General features: G+C 56.5%; 1 protein-coding gene across 5 annotated transcripts; it reads right to left on the bottom strand.

Moving 5' to 3' along the window:
- Positions 1–566: 566 nt before the first annotated feature.
- Positions 567–21,416, bottom strand: CDC42EP4 (CDC42 effector protein 4). 5 transcript variants are annotated; one of them, XM_069544053.1, is made up of 3 exons: positions 21,177–21,416; positions 10,062–10,179; positions 567–3,456 (listed from the first exon to the last, which is right to left on the bottom strand). In XM_069544053.1, the coding sequence occupies exon 3, from the start codon at positions 3,122–3,124 to the stop codon at positions 2,078–2,080; it is 1,047 nt and encodes a 348-aa protein (XP_069400154.1). In that variant the 5' UTR covers positions 3,125–3,456; positions 10,062–10,179; positions 21,177–21,416; the 3' UTR covers positions 567–2,077. The 5 variants fall into 5 exon arrangements, with proteins under 5 accessions (XP_069400154.1, XP_069400153.1, XP_069400152.1 ...); XM_069544052.1 differs by lacking the exon at positions 21,177–21,416 and adding an exon at positions 20,208–20,467 and having other exon boundaries at positions 10,062–10,247; XM_069544051.1 differs by lacking the exon at positions 10,062–10,179.
- Between the last annotated feature and the right edge of the window lie 874 nt (positions 21,417–22,290).

The raw sequence follows: 22,290 nt of genomic DNA, 5'->3' as shown, positions 1-22,290 counted from the left end.
TCCCTGGGTTTAGGAACAACTCGGTAAACATGAGGCTCAGTTGTGTCCAACTCTTCGTGACCCCATGGACTGCATGTAGCCCGCCGGGCTCCTCTGTGGGATTCTCCAGGCCAGAACACTGGAGTGGGTTGCCATGCCCTCCTCCAGGGGATCTTCCAAACCCAGGGATCGAACCCAATTCATTGCAGGCGGATTCTTCACTGTCTGAGCCAGCAGGGAAGTCCTGAGAGCAGCAAGATTCCCATTTAACAGACAAGGAAAACGAGGTACAAAGCAGAACGGTGACTAAGTGCCTGGGGACCCCAGCTGGTGAGCAGCAGCTCAGACACCAAATCCCAGAGCTCCCAAGGGCCTGCCTGGGCAAACGGGCGCACAAGGCCGAACCCTTCGAGAAGCTGGAGAACTGTGCAGGAGGGGCAGGCCCCCGAGACAGAGAAGCCACCTCAAGCCCCCGAGAGCCATGGGGGCTCGGGCCGCCACAGGCCCCCCATCTGCACCCTCCTGTCTATCCTCCCCCACATTCTGAGATAACCCCAACTCCAAAAGCAGAGACAGAACACCAGGCATGCCGTAGAGCCTTTTATTTTCCTGTTTCCTTGCTCTTTTAACATTTTCACAGAAAAAAATATACAGTTTGGAATCTGGAACTGACCACTGTCTAGGTGGGTGTCAGGGCAGCTGGTGGGGGGCAGGGGGGCTGCACGGCTGGAAACCAGGGGGCACCTGAGGGCACTCCCTCCATTCAAAAACTAAGCTACAGTCTGAGTGCGTGTCTGCCTCCGCCCTGGCTGCATCCCGTGCTGGTTCTGTCTGTCCGTCCCCCTCCCTCCCTTGGCTACAAGGGCACATGGGGAGGTGAGTCAGCTTGAACTCTGGAGGCTCACACCCAAGCTCAACTCAAGGACACAGGGAAATCCGAATTCCAGAACGAAAAACACTAACTTTTTAGTCTAAGTATGTGCCAAATCAGTCACAGGGCATACTTACACTAAAGAGAGTATCCTCTGCACGCCTGAGATTCTAATTTAACTCAGCATTCTGTTTTTTCGTTTTGTTGCTAACTCTGGCAACACTGCCCTTGTGGCTGTTGACTCAGAGGTGGGGAAGGGGGTTCCCTGGTCAGAGGCTTGAGAGAAGAAGGGGAAGTAGTCAGTCCCGGGCTGGGGGAGGGGGAAGGAACAACCCAATTCAAAGAAAGCTTTTATACCCCGCCCCCGCCCCCCCTAGGAATGACAGCTCTTTTAATAATCATTTTCCAGAAATTTCCTACACTGGCTGCCTGCCCAGTTGTTAATAGCTATGGGGGAGGGGGCCAGGGAAAGACACACGCAGACCACCCCCTCCCACCCCATACAGCTCTAAATAAAGTTTGGAAGCACTTAGTATAAACGCCTTTTTCTAAAAGGGTTCGTCTTCCTCCTGATGGCGGGTCTACAAACACCGCTTCAGGTATTGCTCTAGAAAGATTTAAACACAAGAACCAACAGACCCAGAGGGACAGAGTCAGGGCTGTGGCCTGGCCTCTTGTCATCCTGGAAGGCCCCGTCTTGATTGAAAATTCAAGCCGCCTGGAGCGCTCCTTCGGTTCTGCATCCCGTTCGCGTCCCGGAAGGGGTCGCGTTTAGTGTACACTTTAGGTCCGCTTTGCCTCCAAGGGGTTCCCCGTTGCAGACGACCTGGCACAACAATTTATTCTGATGGCCACTGCCAGTCACGGCAGAAACGCCGGGACAAAAGAGGCGAGTCAGCTGTCCTCAGCCCTGGTGCCCCCGCTGCCCCGTTATTGCCGCACGTGGCAGGGACTCGGGTTGCCAGCGAGCATCCACAGGAGGCCTGGGGGGCGGGGAGAGCTGGTGTCTCCTGCATGCACGCAGCCCCGTCCGAAGAGCTCTGGGGCAGGGCAGGGTGTGCAAAAAAAAAAGTCAGGCACCCAAGCCAGATGCAAGTCCTCCTGGGCCCCCAGGCTCGGCGCGCACCCCTCATCCATGAGGCCCAGGGTCAAAGCCTTGGCTGCCTCCGCGGCGTGGCTGGGGGCAGGGAAGGGACCACGCCCAGAGACCCCCACCTCTGGGCAGCCTCACACTCGGATCTCATCCTCCTCCTCCTCGTCCATAAAGGAGAACTCGGGGTCGGGCGGCTGTGCAGGGAGGGTGGCAGGGGCGCGGTCCGGCCCCCGGAAGGCCGGGCTGCGCTCCTCCAGGACGCCCGACGTGCAGCTGGACAGCGAGCTGCTGTCTCGAGTGGTGTGGCTGCCTGCGCTGCGGGCCGAGCCAGGGCTGGGGGCCGCCGCCGCCGCCCACCCCTCATCCTGCAGGGTGCGGGAGGGCACGTCTGGGCCCCCCTCACCTTCCTGCCCTGCCGCTCGGGGCCCTGGGGCTGGGATGCCGGCTGGGTCCCCGTCACCATGGTAACCGTCGTCCTCTGGTGCCCCCTCCGGCTCCCACTCGCCCCCCTTGTCCATGACGCTGAGCACGTCGCCCAGCATGGAGGGCCCCAGGTCGATGTGGAAGGACATGATGGACTCAGCATGCTTCAGCCCGAAGCTGGCCTTGGGCACCATGGGCAGATCCGCCAGGTCCCCGAAGGCCTGCTCCTCCAGGAGTGGGTCTGGGGAGTGCGGGGCGGCGGCCCCGTTCCGCTGAGGCGCCGCCTCCTCTAGGCTGCCCTCCGCGCTGGCCTTTTTCACGGGGCTGGACGACAGGCTCTTGGGCAGCTTGCTGGAGCCCTTCTCTGTGGCTTCCTTCTCGTTCAGCTGCGGCAGGGACATGGCGTTCTTGACGAAGAGGGCCGAGTCCCGCAGGGAGCCCAGCACGTCCCGCTGCTCCCTGTCTCCCCGGGTCACCGACTGGGACCGCTTGCTGGCCCGGAACTTGCGGGACAGGAGGCTGCGCTTGGAGGACGACGAGGAGGAGGACGGGGCCTGCTCGTCCACAGACTCGCCATCCAGCTCCCCGGCCTTGCTGTTGAGGAAGGAGGTGTCCCCGAAGGCATCCCCCGCCCGGCCCACGTGCATGGTGTGGCGGAAGTCGCCCAGCGGGGCGCTGATCATCTCGGCAGTGAGGTCCACCCGCGAGCGGCGCTTGGAGTGCACCGAGCTGGACACCAGCTGCTTGAGGATCGGCATCTTGCTGGGGTGGAGGACACAGGGGGGCCCTCCCAAGGCAGCAGGTGGATCGGGGGTCAGAGGTGAAGTCCGGTGGAAGTGGATCGGGAGTCAGAGGTGAAATCCGGCGGGGGTGGATGGGAGAGGCGGGGGTCAGAAGTGGATCAGGGGGTTGGAGGTGGATTGAGGGTCAGAGGTGAAGTCTGACAGAGGTGGATCGGGGGCTCAGAGGTGAAGTCCGGCGGAGGTGGATCCGGGGGGTCAGAGGTGAAGTCCGGCAGTCACACGTGAAGTCCGGCGGCCAGAGGTGAAGTCCGGCGGCCAGAAGGGGCAATGAGGAGAAGATCACAGGGCTGCAGGAAGAACACAGCAGGGCAAGGGTTAACCCAGCTGTCTCCCCAGCACCAGAGCCCATCCGGCCCAGGGGCTGCCATTTACACCTCCTCCTCCCACCCAAGTGAGACAGTGTGAAATAAGCCAGCGATCAAATTCAGAACCCTGCCAGCTCCCTCCTGCACAGGCTCTGGGGCTAAGCCAGCGCCCTGTGGAGTTCAGGTAGCCACTGACATGCCTGTCCTGATGCTAGAGAGAGAGCCGCTCTGTCGTCTCAAGGACCCTGTCTCCCCCCACCCCACCTGGATGCTGCCAGCTAGTGGGGGAGGTGCAACGGGCAGGCAGCAGACTAGGGAGGGACTTGACTACTGCAAACGACCAGTCTGGAGACAAGCTTTAAGTTCTCTGCTGCTGCTAAGTCGCTTCAGTCGTGTCCGACTCTTAGCGACCCCATGGACTGCAGCCCCCCAGGCTCCTCCATCCATGGGATTTTCCAGGTAAGAGGCCTGGAGTGGGGTGCCACTGCCTTCTCCAGTTCTTCCTGCTGGCTGACCTCAATCCCTGTGCAGTTAGTGGATGCCTCAGCCTGAGTCACAGCCCCGAGAGAAGGGGTAGGACAGGACAGGCCCCAGGGAGGCAGGGCAGACACCTCCATGGACCTGGGCAGCCCGGCTCACTCTCTGAATCAGAATGAGGGTGGGGCCGCCAGGAACCACAGAACCAGCTCCCCAGCCCTCCGGTTCTCACTGGGTGTCCCAGAAGTGAGGACCCCGCCTGCCGCACCTCCTCCGTGGGGCCCTGAGCTCTGCCAAGGGTCCACCCTCTGCCTGCGTCTCAGGGACCAAGACTGGGAAACGCTGTTTCTTTAATCATTAGGGGTGCACAGGGCGGTAGGGACTAGACAACTGCAGACACCCCCAACCCCCAGGATGTTTAACCTGAATCAAAGAACATCCTCGGGGAGCCTAGGAGAGCCTCCGAAAGCTTGTACCCCCAGCCACGCGACTCCTGGCAAGGACCAAGGTGAAGTCCGATGCTGAAGCCAAACCAGCCCCAGCAGCCCAGGGCTGAGCAGAGCGGGGAGAGGTGGGTTGCCTCTGGCAACTCAGGACGCCCCACAGCGTTTCCTCCTCACTCTTGATTCTGCCCCAGGCTAGCCGCCACATCCCACCCGGCCCTGCTTCCCCTCCCCCCATCCTTCACCTTCTGGCTGAAACAGCCCGCCCGGGACCACCCAACACAGACCCCCCCTATCTGGTGCCCGGTCCCTACCTCCCTCCTCACCTCTCCCTGACCCCTGTGGTCTGCCCAGCCCTGAGCTTGTCTCCTGGACTCCGAACTGGACACAAACAGTCCCCTGCCTGGAACACTGGTCCCCTGGCTCACCCAGCATCCTCAGGGCTCAGCTGAGATGTCACTTCTTCCAGGAAGCCTGCTTTAGCCCAGCGAGATCCCCCGGCCTCCTGGTCCCCCAGCCCCCGCACTGCGGATGGCCCTGGCCCCAGCGGGCACTGGCTGTGTCGTTCTATAGCTGCTGGCTGGACTGTCATCTCCCCACCAGACCATGAGCTTCCGGAGGGTTGCAACAGGCCCGTCGCCACTGAAGCCCGTCTGGCGGTTCTTGGCACAGTCGGTCTCCAAACACCTGTTGAAAAGCCACCACCCACCCGGGTCTCTGGGTTGCTGCCTTTCTGCCTTCCTGAGCCCAAGGACAACGACACCTCAGCCTACAGCTCTGGGGCTCCGGGCCTGACCTCTCTAAGCCCTCCCACTCCCCCCCCAACCACGCGCTCCTTCCTTGTTCCTTGTCCTGCAGCGGATGCCCAGTCTGATGGTTCCCCTGCTAGCACGTGCCCCCCCCGCCCCGCCCCCAGGCAGTCTCAGCACTCGTCACTCCAGCCAACAAAGTTCTCCGGGGCTGGCAGGCAGCAGGAGCCAGGCACTGGGGCTCACCTGCCACATGGGTGATGCAGGCTGGCAGAGTCAGGTGAGGACATCTCTGAAAGGCCTTGAGGTGACCCCCCTCCTCACCAGACCCTTAGGAAAATTCGCTTCCGCCACCCCTGACCTCACCCCTCCCTATACCCTTGGATCTGACCTCTAAACTATCAGATGTGGAGCCACTAGACCAGGTTTTGACAACTGTTTTCCATGAAGGTCCAGACAGCAAAGATTTTCAGCTGTACGGCAGTTATGGTCTTGTTCTCAGCTACTCAAATCTGTCTTTGCAGTGGTAGGAAAGCAGCAGTAGGCTGTATGTAAACAAATGGGCGTGGCTGTGTCCCAATAAAACTTTATTTATAAACACAAGTGGTGGGCCAGATTTGGGCCATAGTTTGCTGCTGCCTACAGTAGATGCAGGGCCATCCCTTCCACATTTATCCAGCAGAGAGTCATCGTATGTGACTCTTGGGGGCAGCAATGGGGTCTCAGGCCAACTTTAGGGAAAACTCTTTGGCTAATCAAGAGTGGAGTGTGTCAGTTTCAGAACTGTTCACATTGAAGGAAATCAAATCAGGTCTCTAAGGCACTCTGGATACTAGAGGATCCCACAGGCTTCCGCTGCCATCAGGGCAGTGAGGCAAGAAGAAAAGGTGAGGGTCTGTGTCCTCAACCTGCCTGCAGCTCTGCTCCTGCCTCTGGTCACAGAAGCCTCGGCTCTCAGCACAAGTGCTTCATTTTCTGGATGAGAAAACAGGCTCACTGCAGCGAAGTGACTTATCCAGGTTTATGTGCCAAAGGGCAGAGCTGGGCTGGAGGCCGGCCTCCTGCTCCAGGCCTCTTTCTGCTCCTTGCCAGGCCTCTTTCTGGCCTTTGGTGGGTAGCACTTCCCGTTAGGGACCATTTCCAACTCCCTTCCCCGACTGCTGGCTGGAGAAAGTACCTGTCATATCGCAGAGACGCTGACCCTGCTGATACCTGGAGCCCGAGAGTCCTCGGTGGTGGGGGCTTATCCCGCTTCCTGTAGGCTGTCTGGCCGCATCCCTGGCCTCTACCTGCCAGATGCCAGCAGCACCCCTTCCCCCACTATGACTGTGACAACTAAAGCCTCTCCGGATGGGCCGAGCGTCCCCCATGGTGGGAGGGCGGGAGCACCTGGGTTGAGAATCCCAGTCCTGGAGTGAGTGTGTATGCCTGCTCAGGCAGGAAAAAAAAAGCGGGGGGTGGGGGTGGGAGGGAGGAACAGGGGAGGAGACGAAAAGGATCTGAGCTGTGGGATCTGTGACAGGAACCTCCAGAGTTGTGTAAGAGTCTCAAGCTAACAGCAGGAATCCCCAGGCCCAGGGAGCAACGTCAGGCGCTGCGGTTTCCCCGAGCTCAAGTGCTTGTTAGAGAGAGTGGAAAGGACACCGCAGGCCCCGCTGCCCAGGACTCAGCCGGGATGGTGTGGACCGCCATGGACCCCTGCAGGGGCCAGGGGTCCCGGTCATTGTGGCTCCAGGACAGGAAGGGTCCCCACCATCCTATCACCCTCTGCCGGGACATTCTCAAGGGGAGAGCTGGAGGTCAGGGTTCAAGGGGCCGGCAAGGAGAGCCCTAGGCCCCTGCACAGCCCTGCACCCCAGGAAGGCAGGGCAGGTCTGGCCAGCGCTTATCTGCCACCCCTGGTCTCGCTGCCTGGGGGTGGGGACAAGGGTTTGTGGCTCCTGAGAAACCAAACCATCTTCGACCTCCAGCATGAGAACACCCCAAGTCCTGAGAGCGGGGGCCTAGGTGGAGTCAACCCACTGGGCACCCTGCCCAGGAAGGAGGACCCGCAGGACCCAGCAGCCCTGGGGCCCTACAGCTGCAGCTTCAGGACTAGTCAGAGCCCACTCACTGGGCTGTTTCAAATCTCTGGTCTTACGGCACCCTCATGACACTGTCAGCCTAAGCTCTGAACAGGGAGCAACTTGGGGGTGAAGAGGTGAAACTCTGAGGATAAGAACAAGCAGGTGGTCTGCACCAGGTTGGGGGGCGATGCTGAGTGCCACCCAGAAGGGGACTGTGCCCAAGGGCGCCATGGCCTCAGGAAGGGGCTCTGCTAAGCCCTGTGACTCAGCTCAGGGGAAGTGGCTAAAATAGGCAGCCACTCCCCATGGCACACCCTGGGTGGGACGCCCCCGCCCCTCTCCTCACCCGGGAAGCCACATCCCACTTTCCTGGCCGAGCAAGGGAAAACAGAGCCACATCTTGCCTCTCTCCCTGACGCCCTCGCCTCCTCTGGAATCCGATTCCTCTCCTCTTGGCCCACTGAGCACAGGGCAGGCCAGGCCAGGACACTGGTTGGATCGACTCTAACCACATCTTCTGTCGTCTTCCCTGGCAGGCTGTCCAGAGGGCACTTCCCCACCTCATCACTAGCCCAGTGGCTCCCAGACAAACCTGAGCTCCTCCAGGGCAGCTGGACAGGCCTCCCAGTGTGCAGCTGGCCTGTAAGCTCACCGGGTACATGGAGGACTCACATTTCCACACCCACGGCCACAGCTACCTGCCCCCTCCAGCATTTCTGCTTCTAACCACCCAGGCCATCCCCAAGCAACGTGGCTGGACAGAAGGGGGCATTCGAGCTCAGTTGTGCTCTGGGTTGGATACAAGAAGCTTTTTCAGGCAGAGACGAAGGGAAGCAGGAATTCAGGGCAAAGAGGATGGGTGCTTGGACAAGGCTATGGTTGTGGAGATGGACGGGGCCAGGATGAGGGTGCGACAAAGGAGCTGGACGAGGCGGGGTGTGCTAGGGTTAGGACACATCCAGGGCCGGGTTTGGAGGTGGATACCCCAGGGCCTGAGCATCCCCGATGGGGGAGGAGACGGAGGACAGACTCCCAGGGGAGCTGGAGCCCAGCGGGGGGGGGCGGTCTCACCTGGTAGGCCAGGGGCTTTTCACTCGGGGGGTGCAATCAATGCTGTACCGGGAAGAAGCTGACTTTGCAGAATGGGACGGGGCAGTGGGGTTGTGCTGAGAACATCCGACAGCTGGAAGAACACGCTGCAGGGGATTGTGCAAGAAATGCGGGCGCCAGGGGGGCCATGGGCGCCCCGAGGCTCTGTCGCTTTCTGAAATGCTCACCCGCCTTATCCTGAGAAGATAAGGAGTCCCAGAGAAAGCGGAAGACTGCTTTATTCCAACAGCCGGCCGGCCAGCCAGCCGGCGGCAGAGGGAACCAACGAGACTTCAGGAGCTTTGATGCCTGTTGCTACACAGGGCTGGAGGGACTTCGGCGGGGCCGTGGGGTCACTTTTGCTGCCTTGAGTGTATCTGGAAACTTTTCGTCCCCTCACTAACACTGCCAGCAGCCCTCTCTATTTGAAAGTCTGCTGTTGCCACAAGGATGTTAAGAAGCCCAGTCTTAAAATAATTTGAGCCTGAATAGCCACAATTAAATTAAGGGAAGGAAAGAAAAAAAAAAAAGAGCCCAGGATGGAAGCACGAAATATCATTATTATAACTCCTGTACCCCTTGTGTATCTGCGGAGCAGCCATCTCGGAGATGAAGAGTCTAAATTAAGAGATTTGCCCTGGGGTCATGGACAGAAGCCAGGGCTTTATTCCCACAGCCCAGCTCCCATCACTTAAAACAGTGATGCATGACCCAGAGTGTGGGGACCTCAGCACATTAAAGCATGGAGCCTGTAATCTCTATACACATGCACACAGATACATATTTTATGGATTATAAATGAGGCTATTGTCAATCCATGCATCAGTTAATAGGTTTGAGTTTTCCTTAAAAAAAAAAAAAAAGCCAAAATACGACATAGTAGTTCTTGTGTTTTTCTTCCCACATCTCAGTGGATTTTTTATTTTTTTGGTTATAAAAAAATTATTTTGGCCATGCCACATAGCACGTGGGATCTTCGTTGTCCAACCAGGAATCGAACCCACACCCCTGGCACTGAGTCTTAACTGCTGGACCACCAGGGAAGTCCCTCAGTGGATTTTGTGTGCACCCCTGGGGGTGGTGCTACAGGATGGTACCCACAATGTCATGTGACACCCACAGACCCATCCACAATGCCTTCAACTTCAGAGATTCCCAAGACTGAGAGGGGAAGGACAGCCCAGAGATGATCCCATCCAGTGGCCTTGACTGGGCTATTGGGGTGGAGAAGAGTACTTGCCCAAGGCCATCGAGCTGGTGGGGAACCCAGGGCGTGCTGACGCCCAGGCCCCCGTCTCCCAGTCTCGATAGGTCCTCGCAGATAACACGGGCTTTGACTCACTCCAGGCATGGCGCCAGACCTTCTTCAGTCTGTTACCATCTTGGTGGCACTGAGCCAGGAAAGGGGAAGAGGAGGACTTCCCTCCCACTGAACAGCAGGTACCAGGTGCCACCAGGCAGGGAGGGAGGTACAAAACCCCAGCCCAGGAGCTGCTCAGAGTCAAAATGACCCCAGACGAGATGGTCTTGGGGCATCGTCAATTACAGAAGTTTCTTTAAACACTCAACTTTAAATCCAGAAGGATCCAGGAGCCTCCACAGTGGGAAACGCACCCTCTGGAACTATTTCAGAGCAGAAAAAAGTCCCCAACACAGATAGCCACTGACGCCTCATTCATAATATCAAGAGACTGGAAAGAGCCTAACACTCAGCAATGAGAACATGGTTGAGAAAACAAGGACACATTAACCCAACAGATTACCTGCCAGCACAACAAGCAGTCTATGAAGACCACGCAGGACGTGGAAGACGATCACCAATCGACCTCAACTTAGACTTGTTTACGTGCAGTGATCGCAGACGGCACATACATACGCGTTCTCGAAGAAAGGCAAAAGGGCAGGCAGAGAAATTAGAGGAGTGACATCAGGCTGGAGAGGAAAATGGGCTTTTGTAAAAAAAAAAAAAAAAAGTTTCCTTTAATGTGGCAGTGCTGTTTTGATAATAATAATAGTAAAAAATCCCAAAGCATCAAAGGCTTAAGGAAAAAATTTTAATTTCCAAACCAGCTTTAAACTATCAGATTCTCAGGCTCCGGCAGCTGCAGCCCATACAAGGCACCGTGTAGGGGCTGGGAGGAGAAGGGCAAGGGCGTGGGGCTCAGGCCACATACTTTCAAATCAAACGATCAAAAAATCTCCCGTTGATGCCTGTCCTCTTTCTCTCTCCCTCCCCCTAAATCCGCACCTCCCCCAGAAGGACAAGTTTATCACAAGTTTATTATGTCCTCGTTTTAAACTGCCTGGGAGGACAAAGTGGGCAGCCTATTAAACTAGGTGGCAGGGGAAATAGGGAGCTTAGGACCCACTCCCTGCCCCCAGGAACCTGCTTTCCAACAACTAGCAATACAGAAATGACAACCTCCACCTCCCACCTGGGAGACTGGCCAATTTCCAGTGACACGAAAGCCCAGAGCTGGAGCCAGCCTCCCAGCGGCCATCCCCCAGTGGTACCCTGGGCAGGGGGCAGTTTGGTCCCTGTTGCTTCCACAGCCCCAGCCCGGGTCTCCTGATGGCTACCACAGAACAGAGGGAACGCGAAGAGGCGGGGGTCACCTGAGGACACGGGGAGGACACCCCAGGGCCCCAGGCACTGGCCGACCACCAGCAATGAAGAAATAGGCATGCCGTTAGCAGTTCCCATACACCGGGTGCCTGCTGTGTGCCAGGAATTGTGTGGCGGCATCATTAAATGTAGGCCCCTGGCCCCGCACGCAGGGTGTTGCAATTGCCCCTATTGTACAGAAGAGAGAAACCGAGGCTTGGATGGAGTGAAGGCCCTCATGCTCTCTCTCAGCTACTAAATGGTGCTTTGAGCCCGTTTCTGGCAGACCTTGGGACACAACCTCCAGCTTATTCAGATGTCCTCAGCTGAGAATGTGCTCATGGACAGAGAGATGGCGATAGGGTGGGATTAGGCAGGCTGTTTATCTGAGACCTGGGGACCAAGACTCACTTGACGGACACCCCCATCAGCCATCTGCTCCCAAGGATGGTTCAAACGGGCCCCTCCTTACTCCAGATCTCATCCCAGCTTCCTGCTCTGAGGACCCTCCCTGGGAGGTGAGAGGTGGGGAGGATCCCCTGAAGCAGAAGCCAGGACTCGCCCAGCAGAGTCAAGAGTGGGCCCAGCACGAAGCCCCACTTCACGTGTTTCTCATGCCTGTCCCTGTTCCAATCTCCAGCTTGTGTTTCTCGGTAGTTGCCGGAAAGGAAGGCCAGGACCTGGACCCCATCCCTGTCCTGAAACCTCCCAGGCTGGGTGCCTGGCGCTGGCTCCACCCTCCCCGCCTCTCCGAGTCAATCTAGACCTTGGGTTCATTGGCCCACGGGAGCTACAAGTCCCATTTCCTGGAGATAAACATACTCTGGTGAATAGATTCTTCCCGGAAGGAAGGGAAAGTGAACAAAGCCCCAATTTCACTACATGCTTTCCGCAGCAGCGAGCAGCCACCGCCCACTCTCCAGACATCCCTGGGGGAGGGGGGAGGCGGGAGAGGAGTGCCACGGGGGAGGGGGATGAACTGGCTCCAGGTAATCAGGACACTGGCATGGAGCACAGACCTTAAGGACCCCACTGTCTGCTGTCTGTCCAGGTGTTACTACATAACATGGGCCCACACTGTCCAATACAGCAGTCCCCAGCCCGGTGGCCATGGGGCATTTGAAATGTGCACCCCAAATGGAGTCCAGGTTGTAATGTCCAAGTTGACCTGTGCTAAAGGGTTAAATAGACATTGGACTTCAAAGACTTAGCATCAAAAAAGAGTGCAAATTAGCTCATTTTCCACAACGGATGGCAAGTTAGAATTGATCTTTTCAAATGATAATATTTTAAATTATTGTCAAATGATAATATTTGGCATACACCGAGTTAAAGAAAATGGTCGTTTCACCTCTTTGTATTTTTGCAAATGCATCTATTTAAACCGTAAATTATATAGGAGATTTGCACGCTACCTCTCTGCGATAGTGCCGATTTAAGATGTTTTTCTCCGCCCCTCCCCCCACCTTTTTTCAAAACACAAGCAGCACTTTCCAAGGCAGAGGGATGAATAAAGCCAACCACTGTTCGCATTTGAGTGAAAATGGTTACATGTTCATAAATACTGCTACATTATTTTAGATAAAGTCCTTCTAGCCTCAGTTTTACATCCAGCAGGCCACTGAAGAATGCTAGGTTGCTTCCGTTTCCTTCCAACTCTGTAACAAGCAGCCTTCCAGCTAAGTCTGCCCAGGTCCATTTCCGGAGGATACATACCGATAAGTGAGTAAAATTACTTTTGTTTCTCTTGTTCACTTGCTCACCAACATAGGGATGACACTGTTTTTTTCCAATACCAGGCATTATGGTGCCCTTAGTTGAAAACAACAAAACCACGATCACCACCACTTTGCAAACTTATAATCTGCATTTTCATTTTTCCCATTACTAAAGAGGGAGGGCATTTTAGAAAATATTTCTCTAATGAATTGCTTGTGGAAGCCATTTTACCCAATTTGGGGGCAAGGTGGCAGGGGGGTCCTTCATCTTTTCCATTGGATTTGTATGACTTTAAATCTTAAGGCTCTTAGGAATGTTGACGATATTTTGCAGATATTTCTACAAGTGTATCATATGCCTGTCTACAATATGGTGATTCTGTTGTTTTCTTTTCCATGGAGTGCTCATTAGTTTTTGCATGGTTAAATCTGTTTTATAATTTCTGGCTCTAAAACCATGAAGCAAAGACCTTCCCCACTCCCAAGTTTTATGAAAGTATTCACTTCTAAAACTACCAGGTAATGTAATGATGAAAAATTACTCATGGAGATAAAGATATTAGTAAAGGAAATACAAAGATGTCTGTGGCTTGAAACTGCGGGTCATTTAAAAATAGATAAAAAATTAAAATATAGCCAAGTTACTGATTCTGTATAAAACTGGTATAAATGATGAGTACAGGATCAGATGCTACCTTCATCAGATATATATAGATATAGATAACACCACCCACGGTTTCTCTGGACTTCCTTTCCTGCTTTTTTGTTTTTACTTCAGTTCAGTTGCTCAGTCGTGTCCGACTCTTTGGGACCCCATGGACTACAGCACGCCTCCCTGTCCATCACCAACTCCCGGAGCTTGCTCCAACTCATGTCCATTGAGTCAGTGACGCCATCCAACTATCTCATCCTCTGTCATCCCCTTCTCCTCCTGCCCTCAATCTTTCCCAGCATCAGGGTCTTTTCAAATGAGTCAGTTCTTCACATCCTGCTTATTGGTCTCTTATTTATTCCGAAACCAGGTCTATACTATCAGCTCTATGAAATTCGTTTTGAGTATTCAGTAGGATAATATCCCTGCTTTAACTTTTTTCCTGAAAACTTTTTGGCTTTTCTAATGCAGTTAGTCTTCCCGAAGGACTTGAGACACACTTTATTAAGTTCCAAAAGAAGTCCTGATGGAATTACGTTGGGATTGAAAGCAAACAATAAATTAATTTGGGGAGAGTTGATGTTATCACAACATCATGTCTTCATATCCATTTATCCAAGTCTTTTAGATATTCCCCATTAAATTCTGTGGTTTTTTCCTTCCTACAAGTCTGACACACGTCTTGTTGTGTTCACTCTGAGTTATTCTATGGTCTTTCATTGTGAATGGGTTTTATATCCAGCCCCTTTCATGTAGCTGTATCTTCTGACTGGTGGTAGCTGGTATATGGGAAAGCCGCAATTTTAAAATTTCTATCTATTTAATGTCTACCCTACTAAGCTTGTACTATCTTTACACACCCTAATCAACCATATGATTAAATCTTTTGAGCTTTGCAAGTACACCAACCCAGCATCTGCAACTAATAATAATTCTGCCCCCTCCGTTCCTCATTCTTATCTTGCTCAGGGTGCCACCATTGCCAACATAATGTTGGCTAGGCGCTCGGTTCCTGGCATTACAGCTGTCCTGAACCCAAGTCACCCAGCACAGTAGCCCCGCTCACATCAGGCTGTCGAGTGATCGAAATGTGCCGAGTGCCCCCAAGGAACTGAGTTTTTAAAGCTTCTTCCATTTTAATGATTTTAAATGAAAAAACTGATGCTTGATTCAGTGATTGGAAAACCCAAGTATGTTTCAAACACCTTGAGGGTGTGAATCTACTTCCCAATTCTGAGGGGGTATTTATGAGATTTAGCATCCCAGCTGACGTGTGCTACAGGTGTGTAAAATATTGGAGAAGGAAACAGCTACCTGCTCCAGGATTCCTGCCTGGAAAATCCCATGGACAGAGGAGCCTGGCTGGCTACAGTCCATGGGGTTGCAAAAGAGTCAGATACAACTTAGCGACTAGACAAACAACAAGTGTAAGATACACAATGGACTCTGAAGACCTTGTATAAAAAAATGATGTAAAAATGATGTAACAATATCTTGTTAATATTTTTTTATGATTACATGGTGAAATGACAGTATTTTGAACATGCTGGCTTAAATATAACATTAAAATTGATTTCACCAGGGCCCTTCCCTGATGGTCCAGTGGTTAAGACTCTGAGCTTCCAATGCAGACATGTGAGTTCAGTCCCTGGTTTTTGGAAACTGGAGCCCCATGTGCTACACAGCATAGCCAAAAAATTAAAACAAAATAAAAATGTATTTCATCAGTCTGTAGTTTTTTAAATGTAGCTACTGGGAAACTTAAAAATTTCTTTATGTGCCTGGCATTATATTCCTATTGATGATGCTGTGTTAGAGGTATTTCTGTTAATCATGATACTCATCACTGGATTCATGAAGATATTCTCAACCATCTTAGAGAATTTACAGTTCTCACAGTTTTAGGAAAACGATGCCAGTCACTTAGGCTGAGTTGTGGGAAAACGCACTGCAGTTTGGATAATTAACTTACCCTTTGATTGCAAAAAACTACAATGTCCACTCTGGCTTAGAGATTAGGAAATGATACCTTAGACCCTATCGTGGACCTCAGATGGATATGCCCCCCCTGGACCGTAGGTCATGGAGGAAGTATGAGAAATAAAATGGAGATCAAAATAGCTTTACCCTATACCAAGCTGGCTGCTTTATCTTGTTTAAGCTTCCCTTTTGGAGGGGCAAGTAAGAACACCATCCTAGGCATTTGAAAGACCCTAAGTGCTCTTCCCAACAATCCCATGGAGTTACCAGCATCATTCCCATCTTACAGATGAGAAAACTGAGGCTGAGAGTTACATGCTTCCCCTGAGCCACACAGCTGCTAAGGACAAGTCTGCCTGATTCTGAACCCTGGGCTTTTCCGACTTGACCATAAGGTGTATCACGGGAGCGCTGTAAGCATTGCTGGGGGTGCTGGACTCAAATCTGACGAAGGTTATGGATTTGGTTATGAGCACCCACCAGACAACCACTTTGCACAGAATTTCAGGTTAAAATAGCGCAAGTCCAGGCTTCTCATTCCCCACCACTGCAGGGAAAGGACAAGACACATCCCGTGACATATAGACCACAGCCGCCCCCCACCCCAGGAGGTCCATGGTGTTGGGCAACCATGCACCTCCTGGGCTGGGGATGGGCCATTCTCTCTCCACCCTGCTCCCTCTTCATCCCAGAAGCCTATGCCTTGGGCCAGAGGAAGGAGAGCAGGAGGGCCGGCAGGGAAGGCTTGGCATGGAGGGAGAAAGGCCCTGCCCCATCACTAACCAGGAGTTACAGCCTCTCGGGAGGGAAAGGAGTGAGCCCTGACCTGGGAGTGACAGGAAGCGACAGCTCTGGAGCCAAGCCTAGAGGAGCCAGCGGCTCAAGGGCAATCGGCAACTTCACTTGTTTACCCCTCTTCCCGGAGGGGTAGGGGTGGGTGTCTGGTGTGTGGGTGTCAGTGTGTTTCTCCAGCCACCCAGCTCCCATCACAGAGGGAAGAAGCTGGAGGAGGGGAGGAAGAGGAGTGCCTGCAGGGGGCCCATGCTCCTCCCTCCTGCCCAGGGCCTCAGAAGGAAACGGCTGGGCTTGAAATCAGATCGGCCTGATCTTGTTTGGTTTCACTTGGCTTCTCCTAAGAGCAGAGTGCTCAGCTGAGGGAGGAGTGGGGCGTCAAAGGACGCCCTGGGTATCCAGAGGGAGCCAGGTGGATCAAGGCTGGCTCTAGAGCAGGCTGGTGAATTTCCACCTTGACTCTGTGGGATGGAGCGTGCAGCCTGGGGGACCCTGGAGCCAGACTCTCCCTGGTGACCAGCTGGCTCGGCCACACTGGGCAAGTTACTTGTGCCTTCGTGTCTTTATTAGTTTACAAAGCGACTGAGAACACCACATACTTGCTAGCACTGCTGTGAAGATGGAATAAGCTAACACAGGTAAAGCCCTTACACGAGGATTCGTAAGGGGTGAGCACTCACCCGTCTGCTGTGAAAATGATGCTATAACGTGTTCTTTTTCAGCAGGTGCCCCATCTCTACACCTTGAAAAGTAGAATTCCTGCATCCCCTGGGATTCTCTGCCAACGGTCACTCCCCAAGCTCAAAGAGGACACGTACCTTCAGTGTCGCCCGAGGGCTCCTATCCGAAAGGCCCCCGGGCTGACCCCTTGCACAGTCCTTGGGGGCACCAGGATGAATTGTTGCGGGGTGCGGGTATCCTCGGGGCTCCCAAGCCCAGCTGTAGACTGCCTAGTCCAGACCAGCAGGGGGATCACGCAGCCCCTGGGCTTGGTCTCCTTCCCCATGTGCCTTCCCTTCTCTCTTCTTTACCTTTTAACCTTTAAAGAAACAGGAGGAGGAGCCTGGCTTTTCTCAGACGGGACTTCAGCTCTTTCTGATTTCAGTTCAATATGGAGGATGAGGCCCTCCCGTTCCTCCCTCCCGTTCCTCCCTAAGATGTAGGCTAGCGAGTTTAGAAATCGGGGGGACCAGCTACCAGAAGCAAATAATGGTTGATTATCAACATGATTAACCCCCAGTTAGGACCTAACCCGGTCCTCATCAGAGGTGTCCACAGACGGTGATGCCAGCCCTGAAGGGGTTCTTTTGTACCCCCTCTGGCTCTCCATTCCCACCATCTGACTGAGACTTCAACCCCAAGGGCAGGGGAAACACAGGGGCTTCTCTTGATGTCTCAGTGAGCCAAGGAGAACGTTCTGAGGAACAGAGAAGGGTTGCAGGGAGTGGAAACCTGAGTGTGGAGAGGAAGGAGGGGCGGGGAGCAGACACCTGACCACAGAGCCCGGCTTCACTGTCATGGATCTGAAACTGGGGTCTGCAGACCAAGTCTAGTTACCCCAAGAGCTGCCTGGATGCAGGTAGAAGACCCCTGAGATGCTCCCAGGGAGGCTAGAGGCTGCTCTGGCAGACACTGTCTGCCACCCTGCTGAGTAGGGGAGGAGACGGTGGTCAGAGCGGCCCTGGCTGAGCAAGAGATGCTGTCCCTAAGGTCAGCCCCAGGGCTCCTTCTCGTCCCAGCTCTGCGGCTTCTCAGATGCCCTCAACCCCCGAGGATGAAGGAATGAGAGGAAACGCCAGCGGTTTCTTACCAGCTGGGTAACCCCAACTGGGCTCACCTGACCCGAAAAGGAGCCCCTTTCTAGCTTGGGAGGCTGAGTGGGGGCCACCAGAGCCTCTGCTCCTGGCAAGAGGGGTTCTGGACGTCAGTGCTGCCTCCCTGGCCTGGAGCCCCGAGCTGCAAGCTGGTAGTGCCCGAGGAGAGACTCTGATAGAGTTCCTGGACAGAAGCCCAAGGCTCCTTGTATTTTAAGCTAGAGTTTCAGGGACTCAGTGAGTGGGAATGCCGGATCCTTCAGGGCTCGACTTCCTCCTCGGCACCCCGTGAGCAAAGGGCCATGTCCAGTCACCACATGAGTCCCTCCCAGCAGGATCCCACCCTCCCTGAGTCCCCAGAGGTGCTGGCTCTGAGGACACTCTGCCCACGGGTCCAGGGCTCGGTTCCCTTTCCCAAGGTTGCGGAAAGGCCTCCAGCACATAGGTCAGGAGATCGAGGCTCTCACAGCTTCCAGGGCCAGATTGCTCAACTCCTCTCCCTCCGCCCCCAAGCGTATCTCTGGCATCAACCCAGATCCTGTTCCTCCAAGGGACAGGCTCCTCCCTCCCCCCACAGGGACAGGATCCTTTGAGCCTGTGGAAGCTCCAGCCACTGGAGGCTGGAGCCACTGCCTGACAGCAAGTCTGGCCTCTGAGGCCTCCGGTCCCAGCTTGATCCCACCTTCCTGCGCAGAGGAGAGGGGGCAGGGAGAGGGCGAAGGGCGGCCTGCTGCAAGCACCTTGCCCGCCACACCTGGGCACAGCCTGTCCTGGCTGCAGAAATCAATCAGCCGTTCCAAAGGCGGAGGCGGCGAGGAACCCTGAGCCAGGGCCAACCAGAGGTCCTACCGAAGGCTCCTGAGGGTAAAGAAAGGTCTAGGGTCCTTCTCCGGGGGTCAACATCCGCCCAATCCCCCCCAACCCCACTTCTCAGACAACAGTCTCTGGGCCTGGGGCTCCCCGGTCTCCAGTCCTGTGAGGGCTGGACTATCAGGTTCCATGAGGCAACAGGACCAAAGTCAGTTGGGTGTGTGCCTACATGGGATTGGGGTGAGCATTGATGAGTGGGTGGGTGGGAGAGAGAAATGAGAGGGAAATGGAAGAGGAGTCAAGAGAGAGGTGGACATTCCAGAAAAAGATGGAAAGAATCCTCCAAGTTGAGGCCTGAACTAGGGAGCATCCATGAGCACATGGTCACCCATGAGCTGGAGCTCCAGGAACTCAGGGAGAGGGCAGAGCGGCCGGCGGAGACTCCAAACCCCAGGCTCATCTCATCACACCGACCCCCTCCCAGTCCCTGCAGGGTCCCCAGGATCCCTGGGAAGACCAGGAGAAACTGACCGGGGGTCTCCCAAGGTTTACGGAACCCCCATTTGTGGGAAGGAGCAGCTGTCCCCAGGGAGTGGAGGGGCAAAGTCCAAGTTCAGAGGAGATAAACCACAGTAATCGGGTGATCACACGGGCTCCTCACACCGGGCAGCTGATGAAAGCTGGGACCCACAGGCCCTGCCCCGCCCCCAGACTCACACAGGGTCCTGGCTACCCCCAAGGGATGGCGCCTCCCTTGTCCCAAGTCCTCTTACTGCCTCTGGAGTCCTGGGGCCACCTAGAGGCTTGGCTAAGTCCAGGCCTGGTCCAGCAAACTCCCCTTTTCTGGGGGAAACCCACAGCTCAGCTTCCCCCTTCCTTTGTGCCCTGTTCTTTGTTCTCTTAAAATTCAGTCCATCCTGCCGGGGGGTCCCCTCCTCCACCTCGGCCTTGGAAAGGGGCGGAGGGAGTAGGGAGTTATTAGAAACCCAGACTCTGCAAAGAAGTTGCGTTGCTGGAGGCCCTCCTGTAACCGGGCCCCTCATTGTTTACGCGGGCTGGATGGCGGAGCTTGCTCTGGTCCAGATGGCCGCTGGAGGGGGCGGTCAGGAAGAGGAAGATACCACCCCCCTCCCACCACCACCGGCACCTAACCTCCCCAGGAGAGGAGCAGCGGGCTTCACACAGCTCAGGGACCCTTGCCCGCCGTTCAGCTGCTCAGCTAAAGGGGCAGAGAACAGACACCGGAGACGCAGCCCAGGGCCGTGGGAGCCTGTCAGATCGCAAGCGTGACAAGAAAAGAGAAAGCATTGTATTTCCCCTTCGTTCTCCCGGGGAGAAAAAGAAAACTTCCCAGGCGCAGGCTACGGCGTCGCGTCGGGAAACGAGGAATCTGGTTTGAGTTAGCCGAGAGCACCCCTCCCCCAGACACACACTCACACACACACATACACACACGCCCTGGCCCGTCCTCCCCCGGGAAGCCCGCCGGCCCCCCGCTCCGATTCCCGCCCAGCTCCCCCGGCGGCCCGGACACTCACCCGCGGCGGCCCGGCGCGCAGAGCGGCTCACCCGGGACGCGCCCGGGGCTGGTGGGGGGCAGTTTTGTGCCCCCGGACGGAGGGCGCTCCGGGGAGGGGGCGGGGCTACAGACGACCGATCGCGCTCCACCGCTCGGAGCGGGTGATTAAATCATTAACCGGCCGCTCCCGGCTCGAGGCCAGGCCCGGAGCGTTCGGCCGAGTCCCGCGCGCGGCCACGGGCCGGGCTCGGAAGCGGCCCCACCCGGCCGATCGGCGCCGCGGCCGTCCCCCTAGCCTCGGCCTCCCGGTCTCCCGAGGAGGCGGGCGCACGGGGCGGGGCCGGGCGAGCCGGGGAGGGAGGGTGCGGGGCGGGAGGAGGGTTTGTTCGCTCGGCCGTTCCCTCCCGGGCGGCTCGTCGCCCCTCTCCGCGCGGCGCGGTGACACGGGGCGGCGTGTGCTGCGGCGAGTGTGCCAGGGCGAGTGTGCACGCCTCTGCCACTACGCGCGAGCGATCGGGTTCTGATTCATGGAGAACTCTGCACACACGCCCCACTCTGGGGCACCGCGCGCCGCCGAAGGCTGTGCTCCCGCCCCAGTGTCACCCACCCGGGCGAAGGGGTGGACCGTTCAAAGCCGGGTGGTCCCCCGTCCCCACCCCCCCCGAGCAGCGCCTGGATCCGACCGGCTAAGCCCAGTCTGGGGAGGGGAAATCGACCGCCACCACCTCCCTCCCCAGCCTGGATCTACTCGGACACCGGTGCGTGGCCCCGGGCCCCAGCCTGGCTACCCCGGAGCGGGCGCAGGAGTGGGGACACCCGGCCCCGCTCCACAACCCGCCGCCCCTATCGCGGCTTTTTCAACCCCCTCCGCCCCCTTGGTCGGGGGCGGGGGGGAATCGAGGTCCCCACACCGAGCCCACCCAGGCCCCGCAGGGCGCCGGGGGACTGTCGCGGCCAAAGGTGGGGTAGGGGGGTACCCGTCGCCTACCTGGGTCCCCAGAGACGAGAGCGCCGGGTCGGCGCAGCTGCGCGCTCAGCTCCGTGGGCTCAGCGAGGCGCCGGGGCTGGCGGCCCATGTCCGCTCGGCATCGGTTTGCCTCTGGCTCTCGGGCTCGGGGCTGGGAGCCGCTCGGACACTCCCCTCCCGGGCTCCGCCCGCGCCCCCCCCGCGCTGATGTCACCGCGCCGCCGCAGCCAATGGCCGCTGCGAACCGCGGCCGGGCCGCCCGGCCTCCTCGGTTCAAATCGCAGAGCCGGAGCCTCCGGGAACGGCGTGTGCCGCGGTTCCGGCCGGTGGGGTCCCGGCGCGCCCCCGCCTGGCTGCGCTCCGGCCTTGACCGCTTCACCTGGGGCCTGGGGGTCAGGGGCGCGACGCCCTTCGGGGGCCTAGCGCGAGCTCCCCCGGCGGCTCCTCCGGGCTCGGAGCGGAGACGGGACCCGATAACCCCCGCCCCTCCCTCCCCGTCCCAGTGCAGGAAACGCGGGAAGCCCCCGGGGTCGGCGACGCTGCGGGCAGGGATCCTCTCCGTCCCGGACTCTTCCTGGAGACAAGGCGGGGAGGGCTCGGCCCCGAGGCCAGGCCCGGGGTGGGCGTTCGGAAGACTCGGGCCGGGGGCCCTGTCTCTGATTGTCCCGATTTCCCACATCCGTGCCCCTAGCCCCCCGAGTGTTCGCCCAAACTAAGCTTCCCTGTGCGGCAAGTGAACCTCGGGGGCCAAGCACTCCTGAGACCCGCCGCCTGAATCCTATGAGAATCTCTGTAGAGAAGTAGCTTCCACTTGAAAGCGATCGCTGTTAATAAACTGCCTCAGGAGAGAAGAGACAGCAATAAGTTAAGCTCTCTAGCTGTTAGCAGCTCCCTGGCCTGGGGTTTTAATTTTCAGGGAAGAGGGTCAGGCCGTGCGAGGCTGTAGACTCCCTCCCACTGACCTTGGATGGGACCCCCTCACTTCTCTTTGGGCTGGTACCTTCCCCCGCAGGCTCCCAGGAAACCCTCCCCCAAGGCTGGCATCCCAGGTCCCTTCCACCTGAAATCAAAGCTTAAGTTTTATCTGTCCCCCCAAACTTTCTGGATTCTCTGAGACACCTCCCCTTTCCCCAAC

The sequence above is a fragment of the Ovis canadensis genome, chromosome 11 (assembly GCF_042477335.2).
Source record: "Ovis canadensis isolate MfBH-ARS-UI-01 breed Bighorn chromosome 11, ARS-UI_OviCan_v2, whole genome shotgun sequence".
Lineage (NCBI taxonomy): Eukaryota > Metazoa > Chordata > Mammalia > Artiodactyla > Bovidae > Ovis > Ovis canadensis.
Note: the sequence above shows the minus strand (reverse complement) of the source record. Positions and strands in the feature narration are given on the sequence as shown.